The sequence below is a fragment of the Thalassophryne amazonica genome, chromosome 14 (genome assembly GCF_902500255.1).
Source record: "Thalassophryne amazonica chromosome 14, fThaAma1.1, whole genome shotgun sequence".
Lineage (NCBI taxonomy): Eukaryota > Metazoa > Chordata > Actinopteri > Batrachoidiformes > Batrachoididae > Thalassophryne > Thalassophryne amazonica.
In genome coordinates, this window is record NC_047116.1 from 6,185,298 (window position 1) to 6,205,953 (window position 20,656).

Sequence of the window (20,656 nt, forward strand, 5' to 3'; positions counted from 1 at the left end):
AACTCTGGAAAATACTTGTATGTTTTAGAACATGAGAAACTCTTTACCATGATGACCTCGAGGTTTTAGGTGTTTCAGATTCACTCAACACACAGTGTAGTTGCAAAAAAATTAAAAAATAAACACAAACTTGTATTATTTTCTACCCCAGTGTGCCATAAAGGCAGCAGCCAGTCTTGCACCAGTACGAGATTGACGACGAGACGCAACACGATGAAGCTCTGGATTTATTTGCATAGCTTCAAGGTGACAAGTGAAGAAACAGTATGTGGCGTGACTCAATGACCATGTTTCTATATCAATGAACAAGTTCATTTTGAAAAATTGTGGTTATTTGGATTCAAATACAGACATTAATTGGTTTCCAACATTTCCATTTTGCACATTGTCTTCATGCCTTCAAATAAATGTACTAAAAACATTTAAATTGGACATCTCACTTTTCTAGAATTCATCAAAACAGAATGTCCACTTGCAGCTTTTGTGTCGAGATACATGGAACATTAAGGTTTGAGGAAGTTTACACCAGAACAGTTTTGTCTGGCAGAAGTCTTGGTGCGGTTGAGAACATATTGAACATTAATTATTTCATGTTCTACTGAACAACATCTGCTTTCCAGCCTTTTTACAGCTTGCGTCGTTCTTTAGGGTAAATATGGTCCCGAGAGAATCCTCAGCTCTCACGAGGTCTCTGCTGATGAACTGAACCCACATCCTTGAAGAAACGCTGCCGCGGCTCTCAGGTTGTCTTCCCACTAATGGTGTGTTCTCTCTGTGTATCTCCAGGCCATGTGGAAGCCGGCGTACGACTTCCTGGTCACCTGGGCCGCTCAGATCGGTGACAGCTACAGGGATGTGATCCAGGAGCTGCACATGGGTTTGGACAAGATGAAGAACCCCATCACCAAGCGCTGGAAGCACCTGACCGGCACGCTCATCCTGGTCAACTGCCTGGACGTGCTGCGGAGCTACGCCTTCAGTCCCGCCGCCCAGGACGACTGCGCCATCTGAGCTCAGGTCCCGACGCTGTCCTACACCAGCTCACCGCACTCGTTTAGAAGTTAGAGCAGGACAAACGTCCACTCCGTCATTGTGCCCCCACGAAGGGAACAGCATGTCCACAGCTGCCGGCCAAACCAGCTCACAGTATTCAAAGACTTTTCTTTTTTTATAGTTCTTGTCTTTCATAGTATTTTTGTACTCCTCATACTGCAAAGTCCTTTAAAAAAAAAAAACTTTAAACTTTAAATTGTGGAATTAATGCCAAAACACTTTTACAATGAGAAACTTAGACAGAGGAATTATTTATACATCAACTTAAAGAGGAAACTCTTTGGGTTCTGTTTCAATGTGGTCCTTTTCATTTCACAAATCCAAACCTTCTGATGACGCACCATATTTTAAACAAACACTAAAAAACTTGATAATTTGATGCTCTTATGTGTTTCAATTGGTCATGTGTCCATATCGTGTTTTTTTCTTCTGCTTCTACCAGAATAGTGCTGAGAGAGTGCCTAGAAATTCCCCCCCAGTGGTGTCAGTGGGGGGGGCTTGTGCATGGGATTTGTTTCTATGACAACAATAAACGGCTAACAACTATCTTATAAAGTACAAGTAAAATAACTCACCCTCAGCAAGAACCAATCAATTAAAAGCACTTGTTGCAGTTGGGGGGGGGAGGTCTCTGGTGTGACATCTTTTTCTAGAAACGGCTGTACGCACTCCATTCTTGTTTAGAGCAAATGGGGGGATGCTGGCGCCAAGAAAAAGAAAGATGCTATATGGACACGTAGCATTTTTCCAATGACGCACTTATTTTGATAGTTTGTCATTTGTAATACAGTCTGAACAAAGTCATATCACACACACACACACACACGGGTCAAAGATAAAGGATAAATCATGAGTGATGTCATAATCAAAAGTTTAGACTTTGATCTGCTTCCTGTCACCTCAGATGTCTCCAATCTGCTGCGGCACCTAAAACCTCATCCTCTCAGTGTATAAGTGTGACTTTATTTTATTTAACTATGATCCATCACTGTCTAACACCCCTGTTCCACAGTGCACCGTTCCCTCCGGTTTCACCTCGAATAGCAAATCTGGTTGTGTTTTGACTTCTTCATCTTTTGTGAATGAACTTGGTACAGGCAGGAGTTGCCACCATCATCAACACTCGTTTGGAATTTGGGGTGACATTTTTGGACACCTCAAAAATGTCACCCCAATTTGCCAAATCAGCATCATTAAGCGGTCACCTCCGGGTGTTCGTAGTCTTAACAGGTTCTGTCATGTCCAGACATCCTTAAACGGGCTCGACCCAGTGAGTACAGCCTGTTTGATTGACTGTCCTCCATCAGGGTAAAAATTTGAAGCAGCAGCAGCGTTTGTTGCATTTCTGGCCGAGAACACTGCTGGGCGCAACTTTACATTCCTTTTCAAGCAGGTTGACAGGTCTGCACTTTTTAAGACAACCAGTTGCCAGGTCTGCACTCTATAAGCCGGCCTGAAAGGAGGCACTCTGGAGTCTGCCGTTTCATCCCGTTTTTGCACTTTTTCTGGATGGTGGGCGGTGGGGGGGAACAGAACGGTGTCCTGTGGACTCGGGGTGTAAGTGTTTGTTTTTCTACACACGGTTGTCCTCTGAGGTGTCTTTGTAACCCATAGGATCTGGTGTGGTTGTACTGAAACAGTCTGACAAAGTTTCTGATTCTTCTGTCTGTCTCATAGAAACATCCAGACTGAATCTCACACGGCGATAAATAAAGTGTAAATATTTGTAAGCGCTCTGTGTCTGATCTGATTGTTTCCTGATGAAGACGTTTTTGTCTTTTGCCTGAAAGCCGAGCCTCATGGTTAAGCTCTCGGGTCCAGTCAGCGTTCTGTTTGTTGCGTTGGACGTGATGTGTGGCTGCAGATGAACCGTGAAAGGTCATGTGACTGTTACACAGAAGTGGTTTAATTTTCTCAAGCCAGATCAGTTCAGCAGCACATAAAAGGCCAAAGGTCAAATGCGGACACTCAGTCCAAGTGTGTTGTCTGAGAAGCTGAGTGACAATTTCACCATCTGTAGCCAAAAGACACATTTTTCTTTGCTTTCTACGCCGTCGTCAGTTAAACTGTGTTTCAAGGAACATCTGAGTTCTTCTGTTTGCGGTTCACAGATGGCATCACGGTTTTGGACACAGGGGTGGCTCGTGGGGTGGGCGGGACTGATTGATGAATTCCGCTGCAGGTGGGATTAATTTGCGCACCTGAATTCAGTGTCCTCAAGATTTGCAGTGTTTAAATTTAAAAATGACAGACTGGTATCTCACCTCCATGTCATAGACCTCTCACCCTGTGACTGCTGGGATAGGCTCCGCCCCCCAGTGACTTTTAATTGGAATAAAATAAAACATTGAAAAGAGAGTCAAGATTTAACTTCAGATTGACTTAGAATGAAGGAAGAAACTTTGTTTTTTTCCTGGAAAAAAAAAAATAAGTTGGACCACAACACTCAAGGTTCATGAAGTCACTCTGGGACTTCATAGCCTCTTTGGCTATGAAGGGTTCTGATAAAAGAAAACATCAAATCTAGGCCTGAATCTCCCATGTGCCTTCTGGCAAACTGCAGCTGCAATTTCACATCTAAGAAAATCTTTCTGTTCCAAAATCAAGCTGTGCAACTGGTGATGCACAAAAGTTGCACGATGCACATTTTCTCCAATCACAGCCACAAAAATCCAGAAGTCCGTCAGGATTATCTGTGTGTCTTGGTGGCTTCCTTCACTAGTCTTCTTGCAGTCAGTTTTGAGAGATTGACATGTTTGTATTTTTTCATGACTGATGAAAATGAAGTGCAACAAAATGTTCATGTGTTCATCCCCTGACGTGTCGAAGGAAGACTGAACTAGAAGTTGTCATTGTTAAACTAATGGGAGGTGGGGGGGCACATGCATATGGACGTCGTTGTGGCTTTGTTGTGTTTACTTTGAAAGTCACCACAACAAGAACATCTGAATTAGAACCTGATCGATATCGGCTGATCAATAATATTTGGCAATGAGCCTCACAAACATTGATGTCTACATTATTTTTGAAACGATACAAAACCTACCATGACCCACTGGTCACATGAGGTCAAAAGAGCCAGAGGCAAAGTGAGCAGCTGCCATTCATTTTCAGAGTGAACATTTTACAGGAACAAGAGACAAGTGGTCGCTACTCTGCCAGGTAGGCAGGGACAAAAATAGACGAGATGTCTTTTATCCAAAATGTTGAATGCTGTGACACAGCAACTGCCAATCAGAGTGAAGACAGTGTGACGTACGCTGGTTGTTGTTTATGTTCCTTTATTATAAAATTCATATTTAAACTGTAACATCAAACCTCTGTTACTTGTCTTTGTCCAAAGGGTTTGATGATGAAATATTAAAATCATTGAGATTTTAATGTACACATTTTTTAGCACCGGTTGGTTGTGTTTTAATAGGTCAACTATAGACGACATTTCCGACTGATCCTTTTGTTTGTTTGTTTTTTGTTTTTTTTTTGGGGGGGGGGGGGGGGGTTGTTTTGCGTGAAGTGCCTTGAGGCGACTGCTGTGATTTGGCAATATATAAGATGAATAAATTGAATTGAAATTGTTGAAAATAATACAAGATAGCCAACCAATCTGGCAACATCTGATGTCATCATTACATCAGGAGGAGGTCATGATGTCATTATGTGACCAAATCCTGCCTTTATCACATTTTTACAGTCATTTTTGTTCACTGCAGCAGTCAGTCCATCACAGTGATCTGGTCAGATGGGATCAGTCGTTTCTCAGACGACGGAGGACTTGGGTTCTGATCCTGCAGCAGGACGCCGTGCTGAACAAAAGCCTGTTTGTTCTCCACTGAGACGAGTCCAATCGAAACCTGGCAGGGAAGGTGTGCACTCAGCAGGGGCGGGCACACCGCCGGGCAGAGTCTGCTCATCAACTCCACCGGCTCAGAGGTCAGGCATGCAGATACGGAGCCTGAACAAATGTGACCGGCTGTACAGAATTTAAACCACCAGATATCACGCTGAACCCCAGGACGACTGGGTTAGAGAGTTTAACCCTCCTGAAACTGCCAGCTGTGATCAGAGCTGCAGGTTCGAGAACAACAGAGTAAAATCAGACACTGAGGAAGAAGGATAAAAAAAAAAAATCTGCATATAAACAGCATGAACAAGATTCATTTGAACAAGTGCTGGTGCCGCTTCCAACACACCACGGAACCACCCCGGGTCCTGGATGACAACCACTCACACAGACAACTGGTCCGTCCCACCTCACCAAAGCAAGTGTCTACCTGCTGCAGCAAGGTGGCCTGTGGGCGTGTCCCAGACCAGGTGGCCTGTGGGCGTGTCCCCATCCTTCTGCTCAACACGGAAGCACCTGTGTGTTGGATCATCACAACTTCCAAAGACATGCAGGTTGGTTGTGTGTGTCCGTCAGTCTGTCCATCCATGTGTCCCTGCTACAGACTGGTGTCCTGTCCAGGGTGAGCCCCACCTCCAGTGACCCCTGGGACAGACTCGAGGTCCCCATGATGTTTAATGACAGGTAAAAACACTGAATGAACTTCCTTCACTGTGTGACGTGTTTTTTTTATATAAAAGCAGCGAGGTGGACAAGCGGTTAGTGGGCTCGTTTCCAACGCAGAAGGTTCCTGGTTCAACACCACCTGTTCCCATTCACCAGGTAATGTGGAGTTACGTCAATAAGGGCTTCTGGTGTAAACTTTGTGCCAAATCAACATGTGGATCTGCTGTGGCGCCCCCTAGTGAGAAGCAGGAGATGCTGAAAGATTTTATGTGTTTGAACTTTGGTCATTTTAATGTTAAGTTTTATATTGAAGACCGTTTTGAAATTTTGACAGAAAGTGATATAAATTTGTTAATTATTATTATTGTGTCCTTTTTGAGTGTGTTTAAGATTTTTTTTTCCTCTGCTTTAAGAGCAGGAAAAAAATTTCACCTTCTGCTAGATTTTCTCTTCTGGGTTTGAAGAACATGTTTGAAATTATGCTATCTCAAAAAATAATAAAAAATTAAATGACTAAAGATGCTGTCTTCCACGCATTTCTCTCCTCTTGGCGTTTTCGTGTTTTTAATCTCAACGGCTGCATTAATTCATGTGTTTTAAACAGATTATTCCCCCCCAGTCAGGTTGTGAGTTTTCTGGAATCCACAGGTGCAGATTTGTGATGTTTTAAAGATATGATTGATTATATTTTGTGTTTTTTATTCTCCCCCCCCCCGCCATGTGTTCAGTGAGCAGACATCGCCGGCTTCAGCCTGTAAACCAGAAGCATTCTGTGAACACGAGCTGCTGCTGCTGGAGGCAGAACCACACCAATAAAAAAAAAAAAAAAAACCTGGTGCCATGGCAACATCCTGGGCCAGTCTCCATGGTAACCTTTGTGTGTTTGTGTGATGGAGAAAGAGAAAGGAAGCTGTAATGAAAGAGACACAGATCAAAGTGAAAAACATTTATCAACTGCAGCTCACCAGAAAAATGATTCAGCAGAAACACCACAACAAACAAACAAAGACACCCACGATTTATAGATTTGATTCATTCATTAGTTATTTCTGTGTGACTGACATTTTAATTCTGTCCAAAACTGAACCACTTTATTCTTTAACAGAAAATCCATCACCATGTTTAATCCCAAACTGTTCAAGTGAAACAAATTTGACCTTTCAAGGGCACCCAGTATCAAAGGTCAAGTGATCAGAAGGGGTCAAACTGTGCATGACTTTGTATTAGTGTGTCACAGTTATAAGTGTATCTGGAACCAGTTCCTCCACGTATCCATAGTATATTTTATCAATATTAGCATTGGGCTGAGGTTTTGACCTTGGCCTGTGACCTTGAACTTCAACAGATTCATCTCAAAATTGACTCACTTTGTGCCTGGCTGAACTTTAACCTTTCCACCATGTTTGGTTCACACCACACTCCAAGTCTTCAAGTTATTCATTTCAGACTTGTTGCCCCGGCATGCTCAACGCCATGCTGGTGTTCCATGTGATTTGTTTTTTCAGGCCAAACAGTTTTCTTGGAAAATTAACATTATTGCACAAACCTTTTTGGTTGAGCAGGACTGGTTGCACGGTTTGAGGTCTTGCTGCAGACGTTGTGTTGTCAGCATGTACGAAATCACCATAACTGTCACCATCTGCAGGAGCTTGATGAGCCCCTGTCTGCATGCTTGGCTAATTAGTGAAACAATCTGGTCTTGTCCCAGTGGGTCCAGGTTCATGAACTAGCGGCACCAGAGGTGGATCTGGATCACTCTGGAGGGTCAGTGCAGCCCATCAGGCCGGTCCTGCAGGATGTGTCTACAAGCCATCTCTGACTCACACACACACACACACACACACACACACACACACACACACACACACACACACACACACACACACACACAGCAGAGAGCTGCCGGCTGCTTGTGGTCGACCCGGTTCAGTTGTCCTCTGCGTGGTCATCTCCTGATTGCTTCCTGTTGTGCAGAGATGCTACAGTTTCCTGCAGCTATGAATTTTTCAATCAGAGTTTCTATATGCATCAACATGGATTTTTAATGAAAGAGCTCACAGTCAGTCCAAGAGACGCCGCAGTCCGTGAACTCACCACGTCTTTTCTTTAACAGCTGCAGGATGGAAACTGTGAGGTGGTTCTGATTAAAAAATGATCCCTTTCTTCAGTTTACAAAAGAGAAGCAGAATCTGATGGAACTTCAGGATCATTTTATTGAAACAGTGGAAGTTTTAAGTTGGAGCAGCATCGTGCTGCATTCAGGGCCCTCTGGATATTTGACAGCTTGTAAAACCTGAAATGTAGGTTCTCTAAATAAAAAGTACTTCAAGTACCGGCTTTAAACTGACATGTACATACTAAAGAAATGTAATGAGAATGTATTACCTTAAATAAATGTGCACTCATTGGTACCTCTGGGTACTCTGAGCCATTAAAAAAATTAAAAATTTCTGGAAGAGTTTATCTGCAGAGGAGTTTGGACATGCCCAGTGAGACGTGTCCAAACTCCAGACTCTCAAAGAGCCTCCCAGTCAGATCACCGTGGAAACACTGGCACAGCCGGTAATAATGTGAATAAATCAAACATGTTGTTACAGGCAAAGTGGAATTTAACTTCTACAAACTTTCTGATTCAGAAAGAGCCTGCAGGTGGAGACGAGGTCGAATCCAACCTGAGTGGGTGCGAGCACAGGGTTTTAGGTTCACAGGTCCTCTGAAAATGTATCTGGAATTACTCCATACGCTCCAGAATTTCCAGATCTGTATCTTGATTCCAGGTGTGGGCCAAACACTTGGTGTCTGTCTGTGCACAAGACACTTCACCTGCATGGTTCAAGTCCCCCAACAAGCACTCAGTGGGTGCTGGTCAGGGGAAGTAACCTGTGACGGACTGGAGTTCCATCCAGAGAGCATCTCAGACTGTGCACCGGCCTGATCGGCCTTGGGACCTGTTGGTCTTATCCTCCCTTTCAAAAACCTGATCCTGGACTTCATGTCTTATGTTCTGGTGAACATTTGTGCTCCAAATCTCAACTACTGAGGCTGGCAAAGTAAACTGAGCAGGTATTTGTCCTTTCAGAACATTCCAGCACTCAGGTTTTAGTCTGTTTCAACGCCAACATGTCTGCACACGCCAGCAGCCCCGGACACGTGGGGTTTGATCAACTCTGAGAATTACAGACCAGCTGGAACTGACGCACGCAGAAAAAAACCCTGCATAAACTGCAAACTAAATGGATTTAGACTTTGGGTGAAAGAAAAGCAAAGAAAAGAAAAACGAAAGAAAACCTGGGGAAAATTTACTGCATGCTTCTGCCACCTGGCGGACAGACGCAGTACTACAAATCAAGTACCTGCAGTGTTTTCATGTCGTTCGTACTGAGATCTCGTCTTTAGCTGTTTATTACTGTATCCCAGAGTTAAAAACAAACGACTGACGTCACAGTGCAGATGAAGGCTGTGATTGGAGAAACCAGTGCGCTGCTCCAGTCACAGCTTCATGGTTCAGTGAAGCACAAACCATTAAAAATAAAGACACTCAGACTGTTCCATGAGGCACAGAGGTCCCGAGACTCCATTTGGGGCTGTGACCAGACCAAGATAAATATCATCAAAAGCTTAATATGCTCGTCCACTTGTTTTACGTAATTAGATTTTATTTTTCCACCAATGTGTTCATCATAAGTCAATAGTTATGCCATAAATTACCAAATTAAAGTCAAATAACCTTTGCAGAGTAAAATATGTGAAGAGTTTTACTTTTTCTTTGGATTCTGTGAAAGAAAAATCTTATTTACTGATTTGGATATTACATTTGTGTTCTTCACATTATGAGAAAAGAAAGCTCACTCCTCCTGCTTGTTTTCACAGAAATTGTGATTAATACATTTCTGTAACATTTCCGCTGAGCTTCCAGCCTCATGTCTAAATGTACCAGCAGGTGGCGCAGTTACCCACGAAATAAAAATGTTGAATTTTTTTTTTTTTTTTTTTTTTTTTTGACAAGTACTTTTTTTCCATTATGAAAAGAGACACCAATAAAACGAACAACTAAACTACGTATTTCCACTGTGGTCCATAACAAGCTAAAACATTAATTAAAAATTTTATACACTTTGGGGTTTTGTTTTCTTTGTGGATCGCAAAGGAAACCCGTGTTTTCACTTTGTGTTATTTGTGTATTCTTTGATGCACGTACTTCGGTGCGTGTGTTGTACTGTACCAGATAAATTCAGTTTACAGTAAAAATTTAAAAAGGCATTAAAGTGTAAAAAACCCTTAAATAGAGCAGGAATTAAATTAAAGTTGATTAAACCTTAAAAATCACTCTGTTTGTGATGTCATAAAGGCCAAATACGGTACAACAACAAAATTAACCGAACGTTTTGTTTTTTGTTTTATTTTATTTTTTTCAAAAGCAGAAAACAAAAACTGCGCCGATTTAAATCGATGCACTTTGTGCGGCTGCGCAGCAGTTTCTATGTTGCCAGGTCTCTAGACAAACAAGGAGCAGCCCAGAATAGTGACGAGCTCTTTAAAAGAACCCCCCCAAAACATGCAGAAATACGAATTATCACGTTTTCCTAAAACAAATAGTCTACTACAACTTTCAATCAACTCCCTCATATTCCTGATGAATGAGAATCGATATTCAGTGGGAGGAGCCTCAGTACTAAAACGTTCTCTCACCCTCTGTGTCGTCACACAAAGTTGGAGTGTTTGATATCTTTAAATCATTTCGGTTGTTCTTTATCTTACACGGTGATGAAAAAGTTCTTCAATAAGATTTTGACACGCGCACACACACGCACACACACACACACTTAAATGACCTGGTATAAATTTGATTTGTTTATTTCTGGTCAATCTATCAATTATCAGTCTTTTTTCCCTGGATTTTCTGAAATAGCCGATGAAACTAAATGTAGGTGTGAATTTGTGGCTTAATATTCTTTTTTTTTTTTTATTCTGAAAAACAAGCCTAAAGATTCATTTAATTTTTGATTTGATTTATTTCGTTTACAGCACGTATCACAGAACAGATGTAATCACAAAATTACATCAAAATAAGATAAGATTTAAACAAAATAAACTAAGGTGCACCACAGGTGGTCCTTCCTACCTGTGGCAGACTGTATAACTCCTCCCCCTTCTGCAGCATGAATATATTAAGTTTATTCAGATTTCTGTCCAATGTTGTCAAACATCTTCTACAAATGTCTCAGTCGTTTCGCATAAAGCTGTTGTACTTATTATTATTTTTTTTTTAAATCACTGTTTTGGACTGTAGCAAATAAGTTCTTACCATATCTTATAAAGAGTCGCTTGTAACGGACGGATCTGGCAACATGCAGTGTGTTTTTTTTCCCCCGATGGGCGGGGCTTGGAGGCTGGCGGTGCTGCGGTTTTTCTGCTCACACAAACGGCGCAGCTGCACCGGTCGACGGCACACGCTCCTTCACCGGCGGATTTCTCCTTTTTTTTTTTTTCTCCCCCTGCGGCACCGTCTGGATCGAACCGCCGTTAAACCCGTCCGGTGTGTGCGCGCGCGCGGCCTCCGCGGACGGGAGGCTTTGTGGCGTCGCGGTGCTGAAGCTGCTCCGCGTGCGTGAGGAGCATACTGATGAAGGGTCGCAGCGCCGCAGTCACGCAGGAGTCCCGCCTCAGAATCCAGCACGTGACTCCAAAATGGGCAACAGTTTCTCCAACATGTCCGCCTTCCAGTCGCTGCACATCGTCATGCTGGGTCTGGACTCGGCCGGAAAGACCACCGTCCTCTACAGACTCAAATTCAACGAGTTCGTCAACACCGTGCCCACCATCGGCTTCAACACCGAGAAGATCCGGCTGAGCAACGGCACCGCCAAAGGCATCAGTTGCCATTTCTGGGACGTGGGCGGCCAGGAGAAGCTCAGGCCGCTGTGGAAGTCCTACAGCCGCTGCACGGACGGGATCATCTACGTGGTGGACTCCGTGGACGTGGACCGGCTGGAGGAGGCCAAGACCGAACTGCACAAAGTCACCAAGTTCGCAGAGAACCAGGGCACGCCGCTGCTGGTCATCGCCAACAAGCAGGACCTGCCCAAGTCCCTGCCGGTGGCGGACATCGAGAAGCAGCTGGCACTGCATGAGCTCACGCCCGCCACCACCTACCACATCCAGCCCGCGTGCGCCATCATCGGTGAGGGGCTGCACGAGGGCATGGACAAACTGTACGAGATGATTCTCAAGAGGCGGAAGACGCTGAAGCAGAAGAAGAAGCGGTAACGGCAGCTGATTGGCTGTCTGGGCAGCAGGACTGGGCGGAGTCTGGTGTTACACTAAATCCTGTGACCCCCGTTGGAACATTTTTAGCTAGTTCATCTTTAGACGATTATACGTCTGTTTATTCTTAAGAAACGGGTTTCAGCTTCATACGTGAAGCTTCAGTGTCATTTTTAACTGGACATCGTTTAGTTTTGGACCGTTGATCGGACAAAACGAGATTTACGCTCAACCTGCAGGAAGCGGAAAAATTTGACTGTTAAAACTGGACAGATTTATTAAACAAAACATCATTTTAACTGTCACTGTTATCGTACAGCACGATACCGATTTACATAATCAAGTGTTCGGATGAGTGAAACAAAAATGTTGATTAAAATGTCTCGGACCAAACAAACCTGTGGAATTGTTAGAAACCAGAGTTTACACCTCGCGATGTGAATGACTGTGTAAGTAGCCCGTTCATGCTAGTGTTTGCTAGCGTGAACGGGCTACTTACACAGTGGAGGGTACCTGATGGCGCTATGAGAGTAGAGTACGAGTGTACTCTGTACCCTTATACTGCAGCTACTTGCGCTACGAGTACCATTCAGTACCGTCGTCACAGATTTAGTTTTGTTCTCAGTGGATTCTGGTGACAATGACGATGACCGCGAGTGAAATGGACCAACTGATGGAATGCCAACTTTCACTTCCTGTTTTTCCCGCACATTGTGGCGCTTCACTGACAGTCAGCGACGCCAACAGATAATGCTTGTAGCTAGCGTAGCATATATGTTCAAAATATGACCAAACACTGCTGTAGATAACTACAGCTTTATAACTAGCTAACAGTCAAAAACGCTAGTTAGGCGAGTGCCGAGTTCTAACCGAAAATGTGGACATTTTGGTTTTTACGCAGTCAGAAGAAAGAAAAAAACAACAGAAGTGAGTTTGAAATAAATACCAGACTAATATATAGAAAAAAGTAACCTTTTTTGAATCTTAAACATGACTTGATATAACACTGGATGTGACGGGTCATAGAATCAGGTGTAACACCGGCATTTGTCCTGCACAGCGTCACGTTGCAGTGAATCCTCGGCAGCTGCTGAGTGGATTTCTGTGGGTTTTTTTTTTTTTATGACCTAAACTGTTGGAGGTCAACGGTGAAGAGGATCTAAAGAGGTTAAAAAGGAGGGCTGGCCCCTTTGATAAACAGGACTGCTTAGTTTGAAGAAGCTCTCTGATGGTTTTTAATCGACACGTTTTGATTTGTGGTGACGGATGTCCAACACTGCAAAAAAAAAAAAAAAAAAACCTCACCACACCACCACCAAAGAACTAAACCACAACTGTGAAAAATCTCAGCGGTTTCAGTTTGCTGAATGTTTTTGCCATTTAAATTACATAAACAATAAAAAAAGGGTTTGGGGCTGTAGATGCATTTACCACAAATACAAATTTGGGCTTATTGATTGCACAAATTAATGTATTTGTTTTAAAAAAAAAAAGACAGTCTACTCTTAATGTGTAAGTGAACGAATGTTTGTGCTCAATAATTATGCAACTCAACATTCTGGAAGTGAGCAAGACGTGGCTGTGCAAAGACAGGCTTTTATTTTGAAGTGAACTGAGCTGCTGAGATGTAAATGCAGGCTTCCCCACTTTTTTTTTTTTTTTTTGCAGCGTGGACGCAGGTTTTGGTTTTGCACGGGGCTCGGCTCGCTTGATTCCCTTTGATGTCGGGACATCTGCAGGATGACTCTTATTTTGAAGCATTAAGTAGCCCTTCCTGTGCACTACAGACTGTCGACCACTTTGCACTTTTTATTTGCTAAAATAAAAAACACTGTATTCAGGCTACAGCAGGATGTTTATGTACTATGAAGCCCAAAGTTTAGACGTATTTTTGAGATATTAAAAGATTTTAAAAAGTTCACATCTTGTGGAAAGTTTGAGTTGATGTTTTGCTGATGAAGAACGTAAACCTTAGGCAACCAGAATGACATCAGTTACCATGACAGCACACTGTTATATCTAATTTTGTAAGAATTCTGAGTCACTAGATTTTAAAACTTCCAAAACCAGATTCATCACTTTTAACCTCTGTGCCCAACAAGCCCCACCCACATTTGACCTGTCCAATCACCTTTGAGTCCACATTGATGTGCATCACATCTCGCCAGTCGGATATTTAACCATCATTTCAGTTTTAATCCTGAAAGTGTCCAAAATTTTGCAAACGGTTGAATTTTGTGAAACAGTGTGATGCTGGTAGTGGAAGTTTGCACTCTTTCAAAATAAAAGTACTGTGGGAGGAGTTGTTTTGCGGGGGGAGCTCCACTGTGGCGTTCAGACAGTTGATTATAACTTAAAAATCCACAAGTCTATAATCAGCTGTTTGGAAACAGGTTTTTTTTTGGGGGGGGGGGTGTAATTAAAGTGCTGAGTGAGGCGCCACCTCAGCCGAGGCACGAGAACCACGAGTTCAGCCAAGGCTCGTTTTAGTTGCAACACGCAGGCGACCTCCACAAATAACAGTCAACAATTACAAACATGATTTTGTCATAAAATAAACTCACGTCACAACTTTAAAGGTTTTGGATGAAACATTAAACTGAGTTATCACTTTAATTCCAAAAACCCCTCAACCTTGAACTTGTTAGCTGACCGCGTTCATCAGCCGGGTGACACAGACGCCACAGACAAGAGGGCGGCCGTGTGACATCATCTGGAGGTCGAGTCTCGGAGAGAAAGACGTGGATCTACAAAATCTCTCATGACACACACGCACAGATACAGTGACTGAGGATAAGTTTCAAAAAGTCCCGCTGTCCCTGAAGGCAGCATGGAACTTGTACAGTGTTGCTTTATTGCGTCACTGGTGTGATGGATGGTGTGCTGCAGCAGTTTAGTCTGAAAACATGCTTTTATATGGTGATGAGGCCTTCAGGGACAAGTTCCAGCATGACACACACACACACATACGGAGTGTGTGAGGTGTTCCAGTACTTCACTACTGTAGTACTTGAGGATCGTTTTGATTGTAAAGTGTTTCAAACATGACTCACAGCAGAGTTTGTGTTTTTGTGAGACCATTTTAAAATCAGACTTTGATTTTAAAGTTTCTTCAAGCATTCAGAGACAAACTGAAATTTCAAGTTTTAAAAACTTTCTTTTAAAAACCTGTCAAGTTGTAAAAATTCCAAACATTTTGCTCTGAGCACATTTCAGGATTTTAAAGACTGTTTCAAAAGCTTTAAAACTGTTTCAAACTGCTTAAAAAACAGTTTGTTTGTTTTTTAGTTAAACTTAGTGATTTCAAAACCTGCATTTTTTTTCTCTTCACTGAACAGATTGAAAAATTATTGAAACAGCCCCAGAAAAAAAAAACAGACTGAAAACTGACGTCTTCATAAAGTCTGAGGAACTAACAAGCAGGTGAAACCAATCAGCTGATCAATTAACCAAGAACATTTATGGAGCATTTAACCCCCCGAAAAATAAATAAATAAATAAAAGCATCACTAATAAAGTTTTAGAAAGTAAGATTTTTAAAACCCTGGATTTTTTGTTCTCAGTTCTTTTTTCTTTTTTACTTCCTGCATTGTTAAATGTGACTTTGAAAGAAATTTTAAATTTTGTTTGCTTGTTTTTTTTCACTAACCATGATGAAAGCCATGATTTATTTCCTGCAGTTTTTGGATTTCAAAGCTCCGTAAATGTCCTTGTGTGGTTCATTGATCAGCTGATTGGTTTCAGCTGCTCTTCCTCATTTTTCACACATTATAAAGTCGTCAGTTTTCAGTCTCTGGGTTTTTCTGGTTGTGTGACTTGTGTTTGTGGTTTTAGTGCTTTTGTTGAAACAAAAGTTTTGAAGTGTTAAGTTTTTGTTTTTTTTAAGAACAGTTAGTTACAAAAAGCTGAAGTTTAGGAAATGATTTTAAAAGACTTTTAAACAGCTGCTGTTTTTGTGTTTGAGCTCAGCTGTAAATTCTGTATCAATCAATCGATCAATCAACCTTTATTTATAAAGTGCTTTACAGCAAAAACTGGTGTCCAAAGCGCTTAACATTAAAAACACAAATTCACAAAAATAAAACACATATACAATAAAATTTAAAAACAGAACATGTCAACTCCCCAGTAGGTGTTAGAAGCCAGTTTAAACAAATAAGTCTTTAACTTAGATTTCAAAAGTGCTCGGTCAGGAATAGTACGTAACTCAAGAGGTAGCTCATTCCACAGTCTGGGGCCAGCTACCGCAAAAGCATCATCACCCCAGTGTTTGTATCTTGACCCCATCTAAGTAAAGCTGACCAGAAGCCCGTAACTTCCTACTGTAAGTGTGCAAAGTTAAACTTTGTAGGGAGGTGCAAGGCCATAAATAGCTTTAAAAACAAACACTAAAATCTTAAAATCAATTCTAAAACGAATAAGATCATGAGGTTGATCCTGTTTGAGCCATTAGAGCTGTTCTCATATTAAAAACATCTTCTGAAGGTGGTCAGATCACTGAAACATTTTATGCTGCTTTTTACATTTATTAAACAAAGTTTCATGTAGTCAAACTGCACTTATGGCTCACATGCAAACAGTTAATTTTTTTTAAAGCTGAATCTTGATTGTGTTGTGAGTCTGAACCCAATTTTGTTTAATCTACAATAGTTGGTGTTTTTCTTTTGTTTTCTTCGATCTTACACGAGTTTCAGTGCAGCTGAACATGAGGTTGTTGTGAACACATCAGGAATCTAAACTTTTTTGATGTTTGGATGCAGAACAGATGATTTGATCTTCAGTGTTCCGTGTGTGAGACTTGCTGATGGTCCACCTGGAGCTCGGCGTGCACGTGAGGCTCAGACATGCAAACTGTCTGGTTCAGCCTCCTGCTGAAGGCTCAAACCGGTTCAGGTGAACCGGTTTGAGCTGCCTGATGTAACCAGTCTGCAGGTGGAGTCGCTGTAACGTCGGCAGCAGCAGTTAAAGGCAAACGCTGTCAGCAGGAACTCCGTCTTTGATCCTGCAGTGGTTCTGACCTCAGTGTCACTCTCCTGGTCCCATGTTCAGTTATTTAAACACTTCGATCCGTTACCTGTGTGCAGGTGTGACGTCGGCAGCAGGAACAGAAGGATTTTATCTTCTAAAGTGTTAAAATGTGCATTCTGAATCTAAAGGTAGCAAGGTGAAGTCCAGATTGAAAAGATGTTCCTGCTAGCTTGGCTAGTGGGGAGTTCCCCCTTTGGCTGACCTGGTCGAGTTTTGGTCTTCAGTTCAAGCAGTCCGGTGTTCAAATCCCACCGCTGCCACAAAGACGGGTCCTCTGGTCACATGACAGTATGTATGTAATTTATTTTATTTATTTTTTTTGTCGCGTTGAAGCTCCTCAGCAGAAGTTCAGGTGTAACAGGCAGCAACCTGATATTTAATTTAACCAGCAGATGTGGAGAAATCACTGCCCCCCCCCCCCCCCCAAAAAAAAACATTCATTTTTAACATGGACACCACATTTCAGAACTCCAGTGGTACTGAGTACATGGTTCAGCCAGCAACACTAATCATGTTGTTTTATATTCTTCTCCTCCACGTCATCATGATGTCACCAGTGTGACATCACAGCGGTTTGAGTGTCATAATGTAGCCAGCATCAAAGGAAACACTGAGGATAATCTGACTCACATGACCTCTTCCAGCTCAGGCATCCAACTGGCGACACTCTACACAAAACATATGGAATATTGTCAGGGGTTTTTGTGTGTGTGTGTGTGGGGGGGGTGTTGGCCACTCCCATAGCAGGTACAGCTTAATTTAACACCATAATCCTCATCCTGACTTAAAAATTAATATCTGCGTCATTTTTGGATGACAGGAACTGTGCACTGATGCCAAAACATTCATATCCTTCTCCTTGTTCAAGATCTAATAAAACTAAAATAATTTCACAGCTTCCTCCTCAGTAAAGTGAACCTGTTTGTAAGAAAGCGACTCCCTCTTTTTATTTTCTAACTTTGTGCATGAAACAGAAGATGAAAATGAGGATGACTTTTAAAGTTCTGGCTTCTCACACAGGTCTTGAACGCAGCCTTATTTAGGGGTGTGTGACGGTAATTAACCTCCACAGAGGTAACGTTTCAGCGTGTTGTGGACACATTCCACTGACACTTGGTGAGCGGTTGGATGTTACTTCGGAAAATAAAAGCATTAGATTTGGGAGGTGATTCAGAAGATGTCTTCAGCAGTATGTGAGTGACTTTATAATATTAATCTGCAAAATGACGCATTAAGTTTTAAAACTTAAAGAGTTGCATTTTTGTCTGAAGTTGCAGTGTGGGGTCAGAGGTCATGGCACGCTGGGGCCTGGCAGAGTAAAAGCACGATGACTTTTCACTGCACAGTGAAACGCCTCGTCTGTATGAAAATTAACTGTTAAACTTTTTTTTTTGAAACACAAAACACCAAAAAGTTAACGTGTGCCCAGATGTGAACACGCCCACTTCCTGTCAGGCGTTTTGAACTTTAACTGCAAACACGTTGGGCTAATTGTCAATCACAGTAACGAGCGCCACCACAGTCTGCACGTGTTCTTCAAAACACTGCTGGAAAACATGTAATTTTAATGAAACACAACGAGAACATCTGCTTTGTCTCATGATGAAGGCGGAGCTTGAATTCGTTACTGTGAGATAAATTGGGCCTTCTGTACTTTAATTTGTGGATGCAGATCCTCAAAACACAACAAAGACCTGAAAGAAGCTTGTCTCTGTGCCAAAACATCAGTCTCATCTGTGGTGAAAGTTTCCATAAACTCAGGATTATTTATTTTATTGGTTAACTTCTCATTTGCGCTTCAAAAACCAGATTTCAGTGTAAAGTAGAACATCAGATGGACTTCAGTGGAATATTAATGTAAGGGGTTTTTACCTCCACCAAGGAGGTTATGTCTTTTCGGTCGAGTTTGTTTGTTTTGTCTGTTTGTCAGCAGGATAACTCAAAAAGGTTTGAACGGATTTTGATGAAATTTTGTGGAGTGGTTGGAAATGACAAGAGGAACAAGTGATTAAATTTTAGTGGTGATCCAGGAACTTTTTAAAGGATTCTTCACCATTGCGGGATAGGGGGAATTTTGACATTCTACTTTCTAACTCCACAAAAACAAGGCAGAAAGGTTTGAAAAAAATTAGGGTGTAATATAGTCAAATGTTCTATCAAACAACAAAGTTTGGTGATAATCGGATCCGGATTCCGGATCTGGTGATCCAGAATATGCAAAAATATAGGGAAAATAGAAAATGTGTCAGTGTGAGGTGATAAATGAAGCTAGAGATGCACAACTAACACCAAATTATAGCTGAATCTGTACTGATTCAGTAAGGTGTCATCAGATTTGATGTAGCTTCAAATGTTATGGAGATAGATCCAGAAGAAAACCGCCATTACCGAAAAATCGTTTTTATACAATAACTTTTGAACTAATAAAGACATAAAAGTGATTCCAAGTTCTAGTGGTATGTTTTCATGGTCAATGATGTCAAATAGTTTTGGTTGCAACACTGAATTGTTGAATAGATCACTGTGCCAAGGAGGGAATCTCCTTAGGATCAGTTGTTATGTGTCGACGCGGGTTGAGGAGCGGACCTGCGTCTGCCGGAACCCAGCGCTAAAATAACCAGAAAGCGGTTCCAATAACAAAAACAATTTATTTTTTCACCCTCTGGTGCATAACAAAGTGTAAAAACTAAAACAGCGTCATTCTGGTGGAGTGAAGGCTGGCACGCTCTCCAGCGCCCAAAAGGATCGAAGCCCGGCGCTTCTGGACTCACTGTTACCGCCAAACACCCCCCAGGTGGACACGACAAACCGACTCTCTGCGAAGGATAGAAGAGGTGAGGTAAGTCAGCAGTTACAACCAATATCCTTCAAAAGACACACACCATCAGCAACACATTCAGGTCTGTATTTTAAACTTTATGCAAATGAGCAGCTTCTCACAACAGGTGGAGGATCACCGGTCCGCACGCCACGGCAGTGAGAAGCGAGCTGCACAACTCTCATCACATTTCAAATATACTGCGTAACAAAATACCAAGTTACTATCAACAATTAGTCAAACAATTAATCACCTCTGATGTGTGCTGACAGCATGTGTCCCTCACCCTTCTTCCTTCAGAGGCACGATGTGTCAAACCCAGGCGCGGTCCTCAGCGTCTCACAAACGAACATCACAAGGTCGAGTTCCCGGCAATTCTACTTGAATCACACATGGCTTAAATGCAGAACGCCATCTCATTATCTGCTTCAGCTGAAAGTCCTCAAGGCTGCACGAATGCAGAACGCCATCTCATTATCTGCTTCAGCTGAAAGTGTTTAAGGCTGCATGTGAGCACCATCCACAGGTGCTGCACATACTGTTGATGAGGGTGAAGGACTCTTCTGCCAGCACCTTCTCCACAGACAAATCAGTTTCATACCACCTGGAGAGCAAAGAAAAGAAAAGAACACCAAAATGTCCAGCCACACCCCCCCAACACACAACATCAGTGACCCCATGGCCTTGTTTTTTAGAGAAGTGTTTCATAAATGTTAAAAAATTAATATATTTGCAGTTGTATAATAAATTGAATTTTGTCTCTTATTTGTTTTTGTCTATAAGCACATGCAATATCAATATCAGTGCTCAGATGACAGTAGCTTCTGGGAAAGGTGCAAGTTGCAATAAACTGTGATGCCAACCGCTAAGGATACATGCTATCCAGTCACAGCAGATGAACCTTTTTTTTACTACTGCACTGTAAGAAAACAATAGTTGAGAATACTTCAAATTTGCAGGCAACAGTCTGCACTAACACTTTTATG

At 42.1% G+C, this 20,656-nt stretch overlaps 2 protein-coding genes across 2 annotated transcripts in view; both read left to right on the plus strand.

Annotated features, from left to right (window-relative positions):
* The window catches only part of LOC117524464 (SH3 domain-binding protein 4), a 58,351-nt gene extending 55,584 nt beyond the window's left edge, over window positions 1-2,767 (plus strand). Inside the window, exon 5 of the mRNA XM_034186255.1 lies at window positions 787-2,767. Within this exon, the coding sequence (XP_034042146.1) occupies window positions 787-1,011 (225 nt within the window). The 3' untranslated portion in view covers window positions 1,012-2,767. The remainder of the gene's footprint in view (window positions 1-786) is intronic.
* Window positions 2,768-11,010: 8,243 nt separating this feature from the next.
* arl4cb (ADP-ribosylation factor-like 4Cb) lies at window positions 11,011-12,114 on the plus strand. Its single transcript, XM_034186728.1, has one exon. The coding sequence runs from the start codon at window positions 11,249-11,251 to the stop codon at window positions 11,825-11,827; it is 579 nt and encodes a 192-aa protein (XP_034042619.1). The 5' UTR covers window positions 11,011-11,248; the 3' UTR covers window positions 11,828-12,114.
* Window positions 12,115-20,656: the final 8,542 nt, after the last annotated feature.